Source organism: Ictalurus furcatus, chromosome 22 (assembly GCF_023375685.1).
Source record: "Ictalurus furcatus strain D&B chromosome 22, Billie_1.0, whole genome shotgun sequence".
In the NCBI taxonomy this organism is placed as follows: domain Eukaryota; kingdom Metazoa; phylum Chordata; class Actinopteri; order Siluriformes; family Ictaluridae; genus Ictalurus; species Ictalurus furcatus.
In genome coordinates, this window is record NC_071276.1 from 7127479 (window position 1) to 7145970 (window position 18492).

Consider the following 18492-nt stretch of genomic DNA (forward strand, 5'->3'; position numbering starts at 1 on the left):
AAATTCTATAGTTTACTGTGTTGTTGAATGCGCTTCGCGACCGAGTGTCGAGTAAAATTCCATCAAACGCACTTAAGATCAACTGAAGTCTGCCACCAAATGGCGAAATGGAGCTGTAATATTTATTTAGCTTACTGTGCAGTTTTTCAATTCATACCGCCGCTGATTTATTCATTCACTGGAGCTCAGGAACTATTATTATTACCACTGTACTGTAAACGAACAAATGGGCACAGAGCCATGCCGATTTCCATGAGTACAGCTCATAATCACGTCACATTCAAACCCATACAGAATGAATACAAAGATGTGTGAGAAGCCAACACAGGCTGTGTCACACAGATCAGCCAAATACTATGCTGACGAACACCACAGACTTCATAATGTCATTATCAGCATGCGGAAATTAAAGGACTTGATCATTTTGTCTGTCGAGTATTTTGAGCTGTGAAACTGACCAAAATACACATCTCCATATAGCTTGTACTAGCAAATAAATAACGTGGTGCGTCTTTCTGTTGTAGTGTTTGAAAACGGGAGTGTGACAAGAGGAAAAAAAAGGATACTGGAGTTGCTCTTTAATTTCTGAGGCTGGAACTGGAGCTAATTTATGAGAAAGAAATATTTAAACAACCTGAAATCAAGAAACTAGTGATATCCATTGCACGGTAAAGGCATAAATCAGTTGGTTCATTGGTTTTTTTTTACTGTATCTTAGAAGGAAAAGTGCACCTTTAAAAGCTCAGTTTAGATTGGTTTATTTTATTCAGTGCATGTGCATTTCTGAAAATAAATACATAAACACTCATCATTAACTTGACAACTGTATATATTATAGTAGCTGCACTAACAGTCAAAATTCTCAACAGAGTAAGCTGAGTATTGTAAGCCAATGGGCGAGAAGAATACAGGGGTTAGTCCCAATACTCTGAGACGCATCTGCTCACAAGTAACCCATTAATCCGTGTCATTCCAGCAGATCTCACTAGTGATGCCAGCCAAATCTAAATGCCACAGCCTCAGTTGTATATGAAGTGTCTGCCTGAAGAGTTGGCTGCCAAAAACCGAGTGCCTCAGATTCCAGATGGTGTTTGTTGTTTTGTTTTTTTCTTTTGAGACATCATCACTCTATTCCTCCTGTCTGTCTTTCACTTTGGGACTGATCGAATTTAAAAACATAGTGACAAAAATATCCCCTTATGATGCGCTAGCTACCCGAGGGGGACACCTTCAATAACAAAGTCTTCTGTATAGTTAATTACTTTGGCAGTGATTCTTTCTCAAGAGTCTGGGAGAGAAAGCAACAACAGTGCTGTCAAGCTCAGCGCTGTTTATGAGGTGCTAGTGGTTTCCAGCAACAACGATCATTCACAGTGCTACGATTTTGCGTCATCTATGCACAGGGGCCATGCTAATCTTCCCTGTATCGTTCCAATTTGAATATATGTGCTGCTGTAACAAGCACAGCATGCTTGACCTTCTTTGTCCTACCAAACTTCATTCCCTGAACTTCAGTCAAAACACAACAAGAGTGCTGTCAATAGCACACAATTGTACTAGCTTACCTGGCTTGTTGGATGGTCTCCACCCATTCATCACACTCTGCTTCCTCATCAGCACGGAGCTCCAGAGGCTTCTGGCCATCATGGCCGAACACAATGAGGAAATAGTGCTGCGGAAAGACACACAATCACGACCCAGATGTTATTCAAGTTGCTGGGACAACGAACGGATCAACAGCTTTTTTTGTGATCAGAAGTTGCTATTGCTATTATTAGAGGATTGAAGAGATGCTTCAGCAAAAATCAAATAAAAGCCAGATCACATGACTTAACATTGGTGTAGTATGATTACCGTATGATGACTGACTATGATGGCAGCTTTCAGTGACAGCAGTTTTCATGGGTGTAAAATACTTCAGTAATTGCACCTTGCTACTATACCCAAGTGTTATTTTGGCACGTTTTTTTAAACCCTATATTTGCACTCTTACTTCATTAGATTTCAATGAAAAATACCTTGAAAGCACTTGTTACAAATCTTGAAGAGGTTTGTTCCAACCAATGACTGTATGCTACATATCAATTGAATGCGATCAGTTTTGCATTTAGTTTAGCATTCAATCAAGTTCACCAGTGTAGAAAAACTATCAAGAATCTTACCAATTCCACACCTGCTGTGATCTCCTCATGCCACACCATGTAGTCAACCCTATAGCGTATGACTAACTCATTGGACTGTGGCATCGAACATGAGGATGAGCATGAAATCCATCTAATCTCTAAATTCTGCTAATTTGCTTAAATTAACTGTTTTCTTTATGAATTTCAAGCTACGCTACCATCAAATCCAGTAGCTAACATTATTTGGATAGGCAGTAAGTCAAAATTCTAGCAAATGATGCATATTAGTTATTTACATGATATTTGACTTCTGATTCATTCATTAGCAAACTATGTACAGTCCCTACAGGATTTGGGGATTTTGCGACTGCAGAAACGAATGCAAGCAAACTGCACGATAATCGGAGGAGCTCGCAATTTTTCAAAATTGAAATCTGAGCCAAGACGCATCATGTGACGTCATCACAACGCGCATTCAGTACATGAGTACAGCTAAAATGTCTCATTTACCAACAAACATCACTGTGAAGGACCGTGCAAAACAATGTGATGCAAATGCAATTTCGATAAATCAAGTTCCAAAAAAGCACGAAAAACGTATTTTTTCCAAAAATTTTGATCAAAGCCGCAGCAAAATCAGGTCTCAACAATAAAAACGCTGCTACATTCTGTATGGACTGCATGTAGCAATAGTCATGGATATGAATATTTACATTTATGGCATTTGGCAGACGCCCTTATCCAAAGCGACTGACAATTATCACATTTTTTATACAACTGAGGGTTAAGGGCCTTGCTAAAGGGCCCAGTAGTGGCAGCATTTTGGTGCTGGGATTTTAACTCGCAACCTTCCAAGCAGAAGTCCAATGTCTTAACCACTGAGCTACCACTTCCCAGTTACCACTTTGACCAGCAAATCTAGATAGAATGAATAATGTTTTTTTTTAGGCAAAACAACAGAACTGCATTAAAACAAAAACAAACAAACAAATCATCATCTAACAGTTCTGGAGAATTATTTCTCAAATAAACATACGAACAACATGCCATTAACCTAATTTCATTAGTTAAAAACATTTACTAGTACACATAGTGGGATTATAAATCATTGCTCTTGTACAGCTTTTTAGCTAGTTTTTAGCTACAAATCTCCAGTATCCATGTGAGATTATCCACTGAAGCATGTGAGGGTGAGATTTGTGCATACACTGTTTTTAGGAAGAGAAAATCTTTAGGCTTTCCATGTAGAACCATCTACAGCAGCAGAAACTGAAAGTGTAGTGTGAAGTCAACTGTAGAAGTAGAGCACATGCTTTAGTTAGCTAGCACAGGGGTTCCCAAACTTTTCCAGGGCAAGGCCCCCCAAATGGCATTAACATTTGACCGAGGGCCCCCTTTTGCAAGATGTCTTTAAAACACATTAGAAATACAGACTTCTGAATATATCCCCCTTTTTTTTTTTATTAATAATTACATATTACATCTTTACATTACATTAGGAGTTGATTGTGTGTGTGTGTGTGTGTGCGTGTGTGTGTGGTTGTCTGAGCGTGAGAAAGAGAAAACATACTAGTGGGAGGGATGGCCTTGGTGGCTCTGACCAAATTGTCGAGGCCCCCCCCCCACCCCGGCGCCCCCTAGCATGTTCCCATCTCATATTTTCCTTAGAAACTATGTTAAATTGCCTTTTTTTTAAAAAAAAAAAAAGAAAAAAGAAAACGACTATATGACTCAAATTAGACTGCGATTAGTATCGACAGCAAGTGAAACATGGGTCCTGCCTAATTAGAAGCATTAACATTGCCTCACAACTGGTGAACTTAGAGTAATTATTAAACTTCAAATTGAAGTGCAAAATGTCACAACAGTAGACAACTCGTATTGAATTCTTGTTAACACAATCTAATTTAAATGAAGCTGTTGTGCATTATATACCAGGTCCAAAGACAATTATCAACACAAATATTGTTCTGAATTCAACCTACACCCCAAGCATAGCATAGCATAGCGTCTGTGTTTGTACATATAAAAAAGACAGCAGTGTTAGCACAATTGATGGAATGTCTACCCTAGGTTGCTCTGTATAAAGGTTATCTCATTGACTTTTACTGACAATAAGGCTGGGCGATATATCAAGTTAATATCGATACTTTGATAAATGATTATGTGATACACCTTTCTGAGATATCGTTCCTATGATGATGTATTTACGTTTTTAATCGTTACGTATGAAATGGTACCGAATGGAAGCGGTCGATCATCCCTAGTTCCCTGGGATAAAGTTGAAATTCTTTTATTCTCCTGTTTATTTAACTACTGTTTTGCAGACAGTTTGTTAGCTAAATTCTATCTATATATTACGCATGGCGTATCGTAGAAATGTCCTCAAGTATCATATGATATGATATATTTGTCATGTCGCCCAGCTCCTAACCGACACCCTTAAAAATGGCTTAAAGGAAATGAGCTGGGAACATGGGAGCTGTGGATGAATACAGCTGCTATGACGCAGGTAGATGTATAACAGAGAGAAAGTGATGGAGTGAAAGATGTGAAACAACCCGTTATGCGTGCACTAAAAGCCCTCATAGACATATTGTAAACCACAGCCAATTCCTGATGCTGGGGATTCAATATTGCAAATTAAGGACAAATATGCAGATTTCTTACACACAGACCCATAAATTCCAGAGGTATGAAGCGTAAGAAGAGCGAACATATTATTCTAGTACAGGAGCACTTCACTGGCTTCCTGTTCAATACAGAATACAATTGAAAGTCCTTTTATTTATTCTTAAAGCTATAAATAGGCTAGCACCTTCTTACATATCAGATTATCTAGCTGAATATGCTCCATATTGTGGTGTCTAAGATAATCAAACACAGGCCTTTCTGTTCCAAGAACCAAACACAAAAGCAGTAGGGAGGATGTTTAAGTGTGTATGCTGCCAAACTGTGGAACTCCCTCCTACAAGACATACGGCATGTATCTTCAGTTAGCAATGCTTATGTTTGCATTAAATATTTAATTTAAACTGTTTGTTTTTCTTTTCTTTTTTTAAGCATTTAGCAGACACCCTTATCCGGAGCGACTTATTAAAAGCGCTTTGTATTCGCTAACAAAAACTTTTGTGAAACCCAGTCGTTTTAAGTTATTGGCTTTAACTAAAGAATATGAAACATAAAGAAAGTGAGCCAGCACAACCCCGTGAATTAAGATAATCCAAACTAATCGTTCGATTATGACAAAACAAACGCCAGCTTATAAAAAGACCAGCCTGCGTGTAATGGGTATGGAAAGTATTCTATACATTTGATATATAGTATTACACTAAAATGTATACCTGAACTGACTGTCTGTATGTGTGCATCTTCCCCTTTAATTTTCTGACTCCAGCGTGTAAACGCTAACTTCCTGTCTCTGCACCTCCTCTTCCCTTTCCGCACTGTGTTTGCATGGGGGAGGTAGGATTTTAATAAGCTCTGATGAATCCAACTTCATCTTTGCCTTAAAAATCACTTTTAACCTAGCACTCTTTTTCTAAATCGTACTTATGACATCACTTCCCCATGTATGATTTATTATTTTCATGTTTTCACTTTAATTAAGGTTATGATTCGTTTGATGCGTCATCGGTGAACTCGAAGCACGTGCTCGTTGCAGTGAACTTGAAATGTATTTAACAGGAATGTTGAGGGCGAAAGCACACACTGTATGAGACGGTGCTATCTCTTTGTCAGAGAGTAAATGAAGAGGAAATGATTTATTTGGTTAAAGGTAAACACAGCAAACACGCAGACAACAACCAGTTACATTCGAATAGTCATAAGCCGTAAACAAATGCCTTAGCTGATGGGAGATTTAGCACAGGTCACGCTTATGAGAGAAGAGATGTCGAAGGAATAAATGTTTAAAAGGTATGATTTTTCCTCGCTTATAAATGGATTCCGTTTGCCATGGCATCTACTTTTTGATTGTAGTTACTGTGTAACACCATTTTCTTTTCACCTAATTTAATTCATACCTAATACACCTTTTCTGTCATTTTCTCTCTTGACCTTTTCAGGTGCTGTTATACTGATAAATATTGTTTATTGGCATAGAAGTGACTCAAAATAACTTCCACGTCTGCCTTTCTGCCTTTCCTTTCACTGTTTAGTAGTCATTTCATCTCCAGCCCTCTGTGCACTTTACCTTTTATGGAATTTTGTGGGTGTTACTACTGTACAGTACATATAAATGAACTGGGTTGGGAATGCAGTTTTGCAATTTAAGTGGGACTGACACACACACACACACACACACACACACACACACACAGGAGTGTGACGAAAATCAGCGTTTCTGAAACTTTTGTAAATCCGATGGATTAAGCAAACATTTACACGCAGCCTTACTACATGACTGAAAGATGTAGTTCATCGGCACTACATGTCAGTGTTAATTAAATTAATGTACAGTCCTGTGGAAATTTTCTTTTCTTATGTATTTGTCCCGAGTTACAGCAAGCATACAGCAGTTCCAGTGGAACGATGACCTGTTTAGTCATCGTACCTTTCATCTTAACATCTTTTTCTGTCGCAGTCACGTCCTTTTGTATAATTCACATCAGCAAAATCAGGAAAAAGACCACATGCCAACTACATGTGTGACCGCACGCTTTTGTTCTCTAGCCGAAAATATACTCTGCGCTGTAGGAAGCAGGTCAGGGCTAGTGTTCTTTCATGAGCCCAGATTACACATGCTCTTGTGTGGGATTACATATCCATGTTATCTAACGCTACAGAGAAACAGCAGAGTCGAGAACCTGGTGCAACGTTAGAAACGAGAAATTTTTCCAAAGAGCAATTCTGATCCGTGTCAGGTCCAATCCATAACAGCCATACCTCTATTTTTACCATGTACCAGTGACAGTATGTAAACACAGTGGTACTGTGATATTTAAACTGACAAGTGGTTTAGATCTTGAATGATACCTTAAAGTATGAAAACAAGCTGTGGCTTATTCTGTGTTTATATAGAGCTATTACCATGTAAGGATAACACAGATAGGGAAATACAGTATGCAAGCATTTGCTAGTTTATCCTTGTTTACAGGAATGTGTGCGTTCAGGGGATTACTGGTATACTGTCCTGCAGTGAAGTCCTGAATAAGAGATCTTACATAACATCAACAGATCTATTTGGAATCTCTCATGCTGGGTGTTTCTTGAATTTCCTCTGACTGAGAATCTACAGATGCTACCAAGACCTCGATTTTCCTTATTAAATTTGCATATCTTTTCAAAATCAATAATGATGTTCATGAAGTTTGTGAAAAGACAGACAGCTCCAGGAATTCAATCTCCCAGAATCCCCTACTAGCACAATCCCCTCTTAGCAAACCTGCTCAAGTTTACCTCATTTACAGCTTAAATATCTCTCGGTTTGGTTTGTTCACTGCAAATTTTTCATGGCTTTACATAGTTCAATTTTTTTGGAACATTCTGTTGTCACAGACAAAAGAAAATTGTAAAAAAAAAAAAAAAAAAAAAAATCTGTAAAAATATATTTTTTAGTGTCATTATAACCAAACACAGTTGCTGATAAACTTCTGGCAAGGGCAAAAATTTGGGGTTAAAATCTCAGAGTGAGAACTGTTACAGCGCTCAACTAAAAGCCACCAACAAGAACTCATAGGACAGCTACAAACAGTGGCAAAACATATAGCGTATAGCGGCTTAGTGATTAGCACGTTTGTCTTGCACCGCCGGGATTGGGGGTTCAAATCCAGTCTCCGCCCTGTGTGCACAGAGTTTGTGTGTTCTCTCCATGCTTTGGGGGTTTCCTCTGGGTACTCCGGTTTCCTCCCCCAGTCCATTGTAAGCTAATTGGAATTTCTAAATTGTCTGTGGTGTGTGTATGTGCAATCGTGCCCTGCGATGGGTTGACACCCCATCCAGGGTGTCCCCTGCTTTGTGCCGCGAGTTCCCTGGGATAGACTCCAGGTTCCCCGTGACCCTGTGTATTATAATTGGTACAGAATATGGATGGAAGGATGGACTGTTGTAATCACAGTCTTGTTTGAGCCCTTCAACCTACATTTCTAAGCCTTTTTCCCCCAGTATCAATCTCCTGTGTGTGACTTTTGATCTGGTTTCTCTTGTTTTTGCCCACTAGGGGTTTCCCTTTGTGCAGACTTTGTTTTATTTTTTGAACTCTACCTGGTTATTTCATTTCAGTTTTCTCGCCTGACATTCTGATTTGTTTTCCTTGACTTATTTGATTAATAAAACCCATTATCTATTTGAACCCGTTTACATCTCCGCCATCCCGCTCAGGTCTGACATCAGCCAGTATTTGAAGTTTAATAAAATTGTTTCAGTCATGTTAAAAGCTTTGTGAACTGCTGAGGTTTTTCGACAAACTGTACACTTTATACAAGGTTCTTGAATCCAGGTTTGTGGATCCACTGCACGAGTAGTTTCAATGATTTGGGTGTCTGGGCCGAGGCTACTTAGAAGCACTATAACAATACACATTATACTAATTGCTTTACAACTGTAGTAAGCTTCCTTAGCAACAGTATGCTTTCAAGGCCAGAGAAGGATATGATGGCTGCACAGAGAGCCTTCCAGACTGCTGTTTAAGTGCAGTCTAAATGCAGTAGTAAGTTTAACTGTCAAAACAAGTTTGCCCCCATTAGACATCAGAGCTTAATACAGCATAATGTGTTCAATTTTTCTGCAATGCCTTGTAAGCCTCAAGTGCATAAAACAGGATATGACTCATTTGATTAGGAGAAATATGATTCAAAATTAAACTTTGTTGGCTGTCTAATTCACTGTACCTATGTCAATCTGTAGTTAATGATGACTACATGACCTGAGAATATGACGTATCAGGTGTCAAACATGCTGGGGTCATGTTTCAGTGAAGTTTGGGGGTGGGCTGTGGCTCAGGTGGTAGAGCGGGTTGTCCACTAATCGTAGGGTTGGCGGTTCGATTACCAGCCCACGTGACTCCACATACCGAAGTGTCCTTGGGCAAGACACTGAACCCCAAGTTGCCCCTGATGTCATGGGGGAGCCTGGAGCCTATCCCAGGGAACTTGGGGCATATCACAGGGCACGGCTGCACAGCACAGACAATAAGCTTACAACGCTTGTCTTTGGACTGGGGGAGGAAAACGGAATACCTGGCGGAAACCCCCAAAACATGGGGAGAACATGCAAACTCCACGTACACAGGGCAGAGGCGGAATTCGAACCCCTAACCCTGGAGGTGCGAGGCAAACATGCTAAACACTAAGCCACTGTGCGCCCTAGAGCAAGAAAACATAAAGCTTAAAATTGAGTCCAAAAAAGTCTCAAAAAAGGTCTAATGAACAAGAAGAAATGAAGTCTTTGTCACATATATATATTACAGCACAGTGAAATTCTTTCTTCGCATATCACAGGTTGTTAGGAAGCTGGGGTCAGAAAGCAGGGTCAGCCATGATACAGCACCTCTGGAGCTGATAGGGTTAAGGGGCTTGCTCTAGGGCCCAAAAGTTAGTACGTTTACATGGACAACAATAATCCAATATTAACCCGATTAAGACGATACTCTGATTAAGTATCTACCATATAAACAGCATTTTTTAATGACCTTAATCTGACTAAATACACAAAGTCATACTCGAAGTAAACACAAATAGAATTAAGACGTGTGGAGTATTCCTGTTTTAGTCGCATTATCGACGTGTATTACAGACATGTACACACCTTAATCACACTATTAACGTCATGTGGGAGTCTTCACCGCATTTTGTGACAGGACACGTACACAACCGTTTGACAGCAAACAAGTGAGCACGGCTGTGTCCAAAACCGCGTACTTACCTGCTATATAGTAGGTAAAATACATGTATTTCAGCTACTATATAGTAGGTAAGTACACGGTTCGGGACGCAGCCCACGGCTTCAAGCAGTCGTCTATTTGCACATACAGCATGACAAATAATTAACTGCACTTGAAGCGTTCGTAAAAAATTTAATAAAAACACCCAAAACTGTATACGGTCCCATAACGAAGACCAACAGTATGTCGATACGTGAAATTCTGGAGGGAACGTCGGACGGCGTAGTGACGTAATGACGTGTGCCGTTAATCAATCTATGTTCTATAACATGTAAAACAGGAACAGGAAAGAAGTATTCTAAAAGCGACTCATGTAAACACCTTAAGCACAATATTGTCTTATTCAGAATAAGGTCAATAACTAGATTACTGCTGTCCATGTAAGCGTAGTCACTGGCAGCTTGGCTGTGCTGGGGCTTGAACCCCCAACCTTCTGATCAGTAATGCAGAGCTGTAACCGTTGAGCCACCACTGCCCAAGAAGCCTGTATTTGGTTTTAGGAAATATTAGCTAAATTTGACTAAAGATGTCAGTTTTTGCAGTGTCATTCACGCTGAATTTAAAAACACTTTGAAGCCAATTGAAATTTCGGTTTCCACTGTGGGCTCGCTGTTTTGCATAAACAAAGCTGCTCTTTCTGTGTTAGCAATATGAATACTCACGTCACTGACTTGCCAACCTATTCTATTCAAAGCAGAACCACTCTTCTAGAGCTTCTAGTCAAACAGTAATACAACACAAATGCATACAGATATAGTGTTCAGCAAAAGGCTTGTCATCTGAGAAATTTACATTTGAAGCAAATGATCTTGGGGAAGAGAAAAGAAAAAAAAAACCCAAAAAACATACGTCATCAGAACAAGTGTTTAAAATCGATTTATGTGACCATCCTTAGAATACACAATGAACGTTGTGCAATCAAAAATATTTCCAAGCTCCATGAAGGACTCCTGTTTTTTTTCTGTCCAAGTGTCCCTGTTAATATGCATCATCTTATTGGTTTTGGCCAGATTCCCTGCATCATTTGCTGAAATTCACACCAGACCAAGGCCATCACTCCTGTTATTTACATAAACACGCAGACAGGCATTACTGCGCTTCTTCAGACATTCATTTTTGTGAATATAAAACTTGTTTTATGTTCCACATTTTGCTCCACACTTGTATATCTATATCACACCAAGACGTCTCCTCAGAGTTAAATCATCGGCTTTAGTGCCAATGATGTCAGATACTGAGGGACTAGAATTTTCTTAAAAGGCATAAAGAGATATTTAAGATGGAGTTTTATGGCTATTTCACCATATATTTTTACCCTTAAATTGCCCAGTATATTTCAACGTACAATAACTCCAGAATTATCTGCACACGTTACAATAATGGGCAAAAATAATGATATATATTGCACTAAACATTACACCCAATTAATTAATAACTGATGAAGTTCTTGACACACTCAAAGAATAATTTAATTCATTAAATTAAATAATGCAAATTATTTTGGGGACGTGACAAAATGTAACATTTTGCTCTACAAATATGAGGCCGCATACATATAAAAATCTATTTAATCATCCATGACCACGGGGGAAAAAACAAAACGCTTTTAATCCAAAAGAGACAGATGGTTGTTGATCTGCAATAAATAAGCAGTTAATATAGCATTTGGCACAATTGAGTCATAAAAAAAAAAATTTAAGCCAAGCCAGAACACAGAATGCATGAGCCTAATGTTCTCACTATGGCCATGAATCAGTGATGCTGTGGGACTGTTTTGCTGCTAGTGGTCTAGTAGCTCTTGTAATTATTGATGGCATCATGAATTCTGTAGTATCAGGGTATTTACGGGATATACACCGAATGTTGAAAACACCACACTCACTGCATTGCATATACAGTATTCAAGTCACTGAATGTTTTATTGTTGTTTGCTTATTTTCTTGAAAGGTGCCAATAATTCTGTATTCATGACAGTTTCAACATGACATCTTGAAAGACTGGGTCACTATTTGCTGGCAGCATCCTTGTTGATTTAAAACTATGATGGCATGTCTGTCAGTGTGTCAACGTGTTAGCCATTTTTAAACCTCTCTTCGAGGCAAGGCTATATTTACAATTATCTTTCAACACATTTCCACGACTTTACACGACTAGCACAATAGGGCTGGACAATCATCGCTGGATATAAAGTGCTAGTGGTGGAGTTTAATACATAACCAGGGATAACCAGGTTGGTTGCTTCAGCAACAATCAAATTACAACAAAATAATTACGTAATAAAAGTATGCTTTGAACATTTTTGGATGACCTAATCTAATGGATATATTTAGTGACAGATAGTCGTGATATTAGATGGGAGGGCTAAAATTTCATATCTATCAATAGCTTGACAATGAAATTATTAGGTTTGGACATTATATCACAAGGTCTCATCAACGGCATAATAAGAATGATGTGGGACAACTATTTACATACACATACTTAAAGACAGAAAGGCAGCCGCATTTCAAATCGAGTGTTGTTTGCTGCAATCCATTGTACTCTTAACTCTAGCATGGAAAAGTGCAATGGAACAGCCATTCAACCTGGAAATTCAGCTTCCTTCCACATCCACCTTGCCTGAGGTCTCCGTCATAAACACACCTGATATCACAACAACATGGCGGCGCACAGTAGACCGATAAACAGATTTCACATTGCATCAATTTCTACCTGATCTGTAGCTTTTGCGTTGTGAAAAGGTGTTTTAACAGCTTTTAGGTTTGTAACATAATCCCAATTCCCAAAAAGTTGGGACACTGAGTAAAATGTAAATAAAAACAGAATGCAATGATTTGTAAACCTCATAAACCCATATGTTATTCACAATAGAACATAGAGCACGTATCAAATGTTTAAACTGAGTAAATGTACCATTTTAAGAAAAAAATAAATACATTTGAAATTCATGGCCGCAACACGTCTCAAAAAAGTTGGGACGGGACAACAAAAGGCTGGAAAAGTAAGTCCATCCATCTTCTACCGCTTACTCCTTCTTCAGGGTCATGGGGAACCTGGAGCCTATCCCAGGAAGCATCGGGCACAAGGTGGGGTACACCCTGGACAGGGTGCCAGTCCATCACAGGGCACAATCGCCTACCCACTCACACACCCATTCATACACTACGGACACTTTAGACATGCCAATCAGCCTACCATGCATGTCTTTGGACTGGGGGAGGAAACCGGAGTACCCGGAGGAAACCCCCGCAGCACGGGGAGAACATGCAAACTCCGCACACACATGGCTTATAAAAATAAACAGCTGGATGTGAATTGGCAACAGGTCAGTAACATGATTGGGTATAAAAAGAGTATCTTACAGAAGGCAGAATCTTTCAGAAGTAAAGATGGGCAGAGGTTCACCAATCTGCGAAAAACTGCATCTACAATTTGTGGAACAATTTCAGAATAATGTTCCTCAATGTAAAATTGCAAAGACTATGAATATCTCATCATCTACAGTACACAATATCATCAAAAGATTTCTGGAGAAATCTCTGTGCGCAAGGGACAAGGATGATAATCAATATTGCATGCCCGTGAACTTCGGGCCCTCAGGCGGCACTGAATTAAATACAGGCATGATTCTGTAATGGAAGTCACTGCATGGGCTCAGAAACATCTCCAGAACTCATTGTCTGTGAACACAGTTTGCCGTGCCATCCACAAATGCTGGTTAAAGCTCTATAATGCAAAAAAGAAGCCGTATGTGAGCATGATCCAGAAACACCGCTGTCTTCTCTGGGCCAAAGCTCATTTAAAATGGACTGAGGCAAAGTGGAAAACTGTTCTGTGGTCAGACGAATCGAAATTTGAAAATCTTTTTGGAAACTATGGACGTCGTGTCCTCTAAACTAAAGAGGACTAAAGAGGAGAGGGACCATCCGGCTTTTCATCAGCGCTCAGTTCAAAAGCCTGCATCTCTGATGGTATGAGAGTGCATTAGTGCCTATGGAATGAGCAGCTTGCACATCTGGAAAGGCATCATCAATGCTGAAAGGTATATACAGGTTTTAGAGCAACATATGCTTCCATTTCCTCAGTTTAAAGATTTGATATGTTTTCTATGTTCTATTGTGAATAAAATATGGGTTTGCAAATCATTACATTGCATATCATTCTATTTTTATTAACATTTTACACAGCATCCCACCTTTTTTTGGAATTGGGGTTGTAATGCCATTAATACAAGTCCAACTTTGGTAACCTGATAAGAAATTATTTATGTAAAGCTTCTTTATGTTTATCAAATTCAGAGACTAGCCACACAAATATGACTTTTGGCATTCATGTCTAGGTGCTGTCGTGCTCGGTTCCGCCAAAAAAATAATAAAAAACTACCTTAAGATATTTATTAACAACAAATAATCAGATGAAGATGCCAAAAATTAAACCTTATAATAATTATTATTATTTTTTATCTTACCCCATTTATACCAGGCATACCTTTATATATGAATACATGAAGCTCTTTATACTGTTCCACTGTCCTTATTTGCACCAGTCAATCATTACACCTTCCTATCGACAATGCCTTCAGTCCCTGCTGGGTTCCACCTCACTACTACTCATACTTCCACATATTCAGGCGCGTAATCAGAGTTGTGGATTTGCCAAGTCTATGAGAGAGAGAGAGAGAGAGAGAGAGAGAGAGAAAGAAAGCAAGTCTTGCATAATGTTTCTTAACAAATGTTGAATGTACTCTGTCAGCAAATCCCATTTCCATGGAAACATGGTCTTGAGAGTGCAGACCGTGTTTAATAATGCCCTTTTACTTGGCTTCTTTTCTCATTTACGTTCTCATCATTTTTCGCTTAAGATCCTCTTGGTTTTCTTCTCAGTCAATGCTGATAAAGAGGGGCACTTACATATGGCTACTGCTCAGGAATTGAGTTTCATGTTCTGGAGGATTTGCACTGACTTTAAATACAATACATTCTCAATACTGACGGATGTAAAACACAACACTAAGTGTAAGACATTGTTGTAGTTATGGAGGACACTGATACACAGGATACACGGATACAGTACGCAGGGATGAATGATTTGGGATATGATTAAATCTATCTTTACAGATTACAAATCAGAAACCCATTCCATTCAACACATTATTTCCTGATGTGCCAATCATCAGTACGATACTGCATTCACAGATACAGATTTCACTCTGAGATTAAACGCAGCAGGGTATTAGGGTGTGGAAATTGAGAGACGTGTTCGCTTTAGTGTGGCAGCTGTTTGGCTAGTGTTGTTTAGAAGCATGTAGTAGTATGCACTCCATTTCACTGAGAGCTTCACCCACAATCCAGGCGCATTAGTTCCTGATGGACAGCTTTGCTCAATTCACATCACTGATGTAAGAAAAGGCCTTATAGGTCAGTTAAAATTTGCAAAAGTCCAGTTACAGTTGCTTACAAAGGTCTGGATAAGCAATTCTATGGTGACAACCAGGGGAGTAACCTGGCCTAGGCAAGATTTTTTTTCCTTTAGCCCAGAATAATTCTCCACTTGGACCGGTTTGTCACTACGTAACTGAATATCAGTAAAAGAAGACGGCAGTGTTGAAATCTTGTATCTATCGTGAATGGAGTGTTGCATTTCGTCTTCGGTGAACGAGGCAAGACCAATCAGACAGGGTTTACAGGAAAAAACATGGAAATACTCGTGTCTTATAGGCTGATAGCTCTCAATTCTGCCAAATGCTAGCTCACAGTCAGTTAGTGTGAGGGGGAAAATGGATATATGCCGATTTATTGTTATTATTATTATATTTTTTTTTTACTAGTGAAGGGGTTGAAACTGAAACACTAACATCCTCTCATGCTGAGCAGGAAAACAAGGTGTGTAAATGTCTGTGTGAGTTCCATGAAGTTACACGAACATTATATGAGCACAGCATAAGGACAGCTAATGTACTGTGCAAGGCACTGTAGCAACTAAACCCATAAAATCATAGCTTAGTTGTGCCTCTCCTTGGCTAGCGACACCAAACTAGCCTAGTCTTGTGTTAGATAGCCAAAACGTTTTAGATTTTATCAGTTTGGTAGTCCTACAAACAAACAGTGATAACACCCGAGGCAAGTTTTATGATAAATCCAACTTTTTGTCTGATCATGTCTTTCTTTCTGATTGCAAATAAATTCAGTCATTCCATTTCATTTTAACCTTATGTTCATTTCCTTCTCATATTGCAGGCTGGTCAAGTTGGGTTGTAAGAATACTGAAGTAGGCTAAATTTAACCAGATAATACGATTTTTAAAAAACAGAATCCAGACAGTCATTGTCTTTATTGAATATTTGATATTTTCTATTATATTGTTTTACTGTTTTACTACCTGTACCAGTGAGGTGGGAATTGTGGTTCTTAACAAGTAGGTCACTCAGCAATGATTCTGCAACCGAATTAAGAAAGTTTACTCAGACACTTTGAGTAGTTAGCCATTTTCAACTCTCATTCATGACATTGGCATTGTATTATGAGTTTTGATGATTTTCCATCATGTAGGCCTAGTAATAATAGCAGTACAGTGGATAACTGATATGACACTAGTTTGAGACATTCGAGTGGCTTTATTATTCATGTGCAGAATAATCCTTCCAATTTTTAAGCAGTTAGCCCTCACATGCAAGAAAACAATGCATGGAAACAGTCTATTTAGAAGTACGTTTTTAAAGGTTTTTTTGAATGGAGAAGAGGGGCGCACGCTGGCTTGGTGTTTAGCACGTTTGCCTCGCACCTCCGATTCAATTCCCACCGTGGCCCTGTGTGTGCGGAGTTTGCATGTTCTCCCCGTGCTGCGGGGGTTTCCTCTGGGTACTCCGGTTTTCCTCCCCCAAGTCCAAAGACATGCATGGTAGGCTGATTGGCATGTCCAAAAGTGCCCATAGTGTATGGGTGGGTGAATGTGTATGTGATTGTGCTGTCCAGGGTGTACCCCGACTTGTGCCCGATGCTCCCTGGGATAGGCTCCAGGTTTCCCCGTGACCCTGAAAAGGATTAAGCGGTATAGAGGATGGATGTAAGTACTTGTCCAAGCAGGCTATATTATGTACTTACTAATGTCAAAAAGGAGTGCCCTACTTTTAGACTAATCAGATGATGCTGCTAACAAGCCAAAAGCTTTGTGAAGATCAGTCTCTGTGTCTGGATTTTGTTTTAGACATATTAAGGTCCTTGATGAATATATATCTGAAATGCAGCAAGTCTGATTCCAGGCTTTACAGTGCAGTACAGAGTTTATGTTCTCCACCAAACAAATGCGGTGTAAGAGGAAAAATTATACAACTGTTTTATGATACGCACGATACTAAGAGCAAAAGCAAGCAATAACAGTTTCATGCATTTCACTGTCAAAGCAACAGGCCCGCTGATAACCCCACAGTTTGCCACAGATAACTACACGAGTTCTGCCCTGTGGTCTTGGTCTTAGCTATATAAAACACTATCTGCTCTTGCAACCAAAAAAATAAAAAATCCTAGAAACCTAGTCATTAAAATAACAATAAAACAGACCATGGCATGAAATGTAGTGCGGATAAAAAGGTCAGATCGCGGGTGGTAATTTTTCCAAACTGCATCCATCAAAACAGCAAGGTTCCAAGTGTTACTGGGGATTTCTTCACCTGCCTTTTTATTACAGGAAAAATAAACTAGTTTCAGGTTTATTTGATATTAAGGGAGCATAAACACTATTGTTTAACATTTATGGGTGAAATATTTTTTCTGTCAAATGTAAGAATTGGATGCCGCTTTGTTCCTTGTAAAAGGTTTTTGCATTAATAAAGGTAAATTGATGCCAGTCAAGTTTCTACAAGATGGTAGCCAGCTTCTTAAAACCTGAATGGGAAGTGATGATAAACAGACACAAAGAGACTCTCTCGGGAGTAGACCTCCAACCAGAGACTCTCTCGGGAGTAGACCTCCAACCAGAGACTCTCTCGGGAGTACACCTCCAACCAGAGACTCTCTCGGGAGTAGACCTCCAACCAGAGACTCTCTCGGGAGTAGACCTCCAACCAGAGACTCCCTCGGGAATTGACCTCCAACCAGAGACTCCCTCGGGAATTGACCTCCAACCAGAGACTCCCTCGGGAATTGACCTCCAACCAGAGACTCCCTCGGGAATAGACCTCCAACCAGAGACTCCCTCGGGAATTGACCACCAACCAGAGACTCCCTCGGGAATAGACCTCCAACCATACTCTCTCGGGAATAGACCTCTAAACAGAGACTCCCTTGAGAATTGACCGCCAACCAGAGACTCCCTCGGGAATAGACCTCCAACCAGAGACTCCATCAGGAATAGACCTCCAACCAGAGACTCTCTCGGGAATTGACCTCCAACCAGAGACTCTCCCGGGAATTGACCTCCAACCAGAGACTCTCCCGGGAATTGACCTCCAACCAGAGACTCTCTCAGCAATAGACCTTTCCCAAGAAAAGA

At 39.6% G+C, this 18492-nt stretch overlaps 1 protein-coding gene and 1 non-coding gene across 2 annotated transcripts in view; both read right to left on the minus strand.

The window, feature by feature from the left end:
* rasgrf2b (Ras protein-specific guanine nucleotide-releasing factor 2b) overlaps positions 1-18492 on the minus strand; it is a 79465-nt gene that overhangs the window by 49590 nt on the left and 11383 nt on the right. The window contains exon 2 of the mRNA XM_053610870.1: positions 1566-1672. Within this exon, the coding sequence (XP_053466845.1) occupies positions 1566-1672 (107 nt within the window). The remainder of the gene's footprint in view (positions 1-1565; positions 1673-18492) is intronic.
* Positions 1360-1465, minus strand: LOC128599370 (U6 spliceosomal RNA). The gene has a single exon (XR_008384404.1). It is a non-coding gene; the product is annotated as a U6 spliceosomal RNA (small nuclear RNA).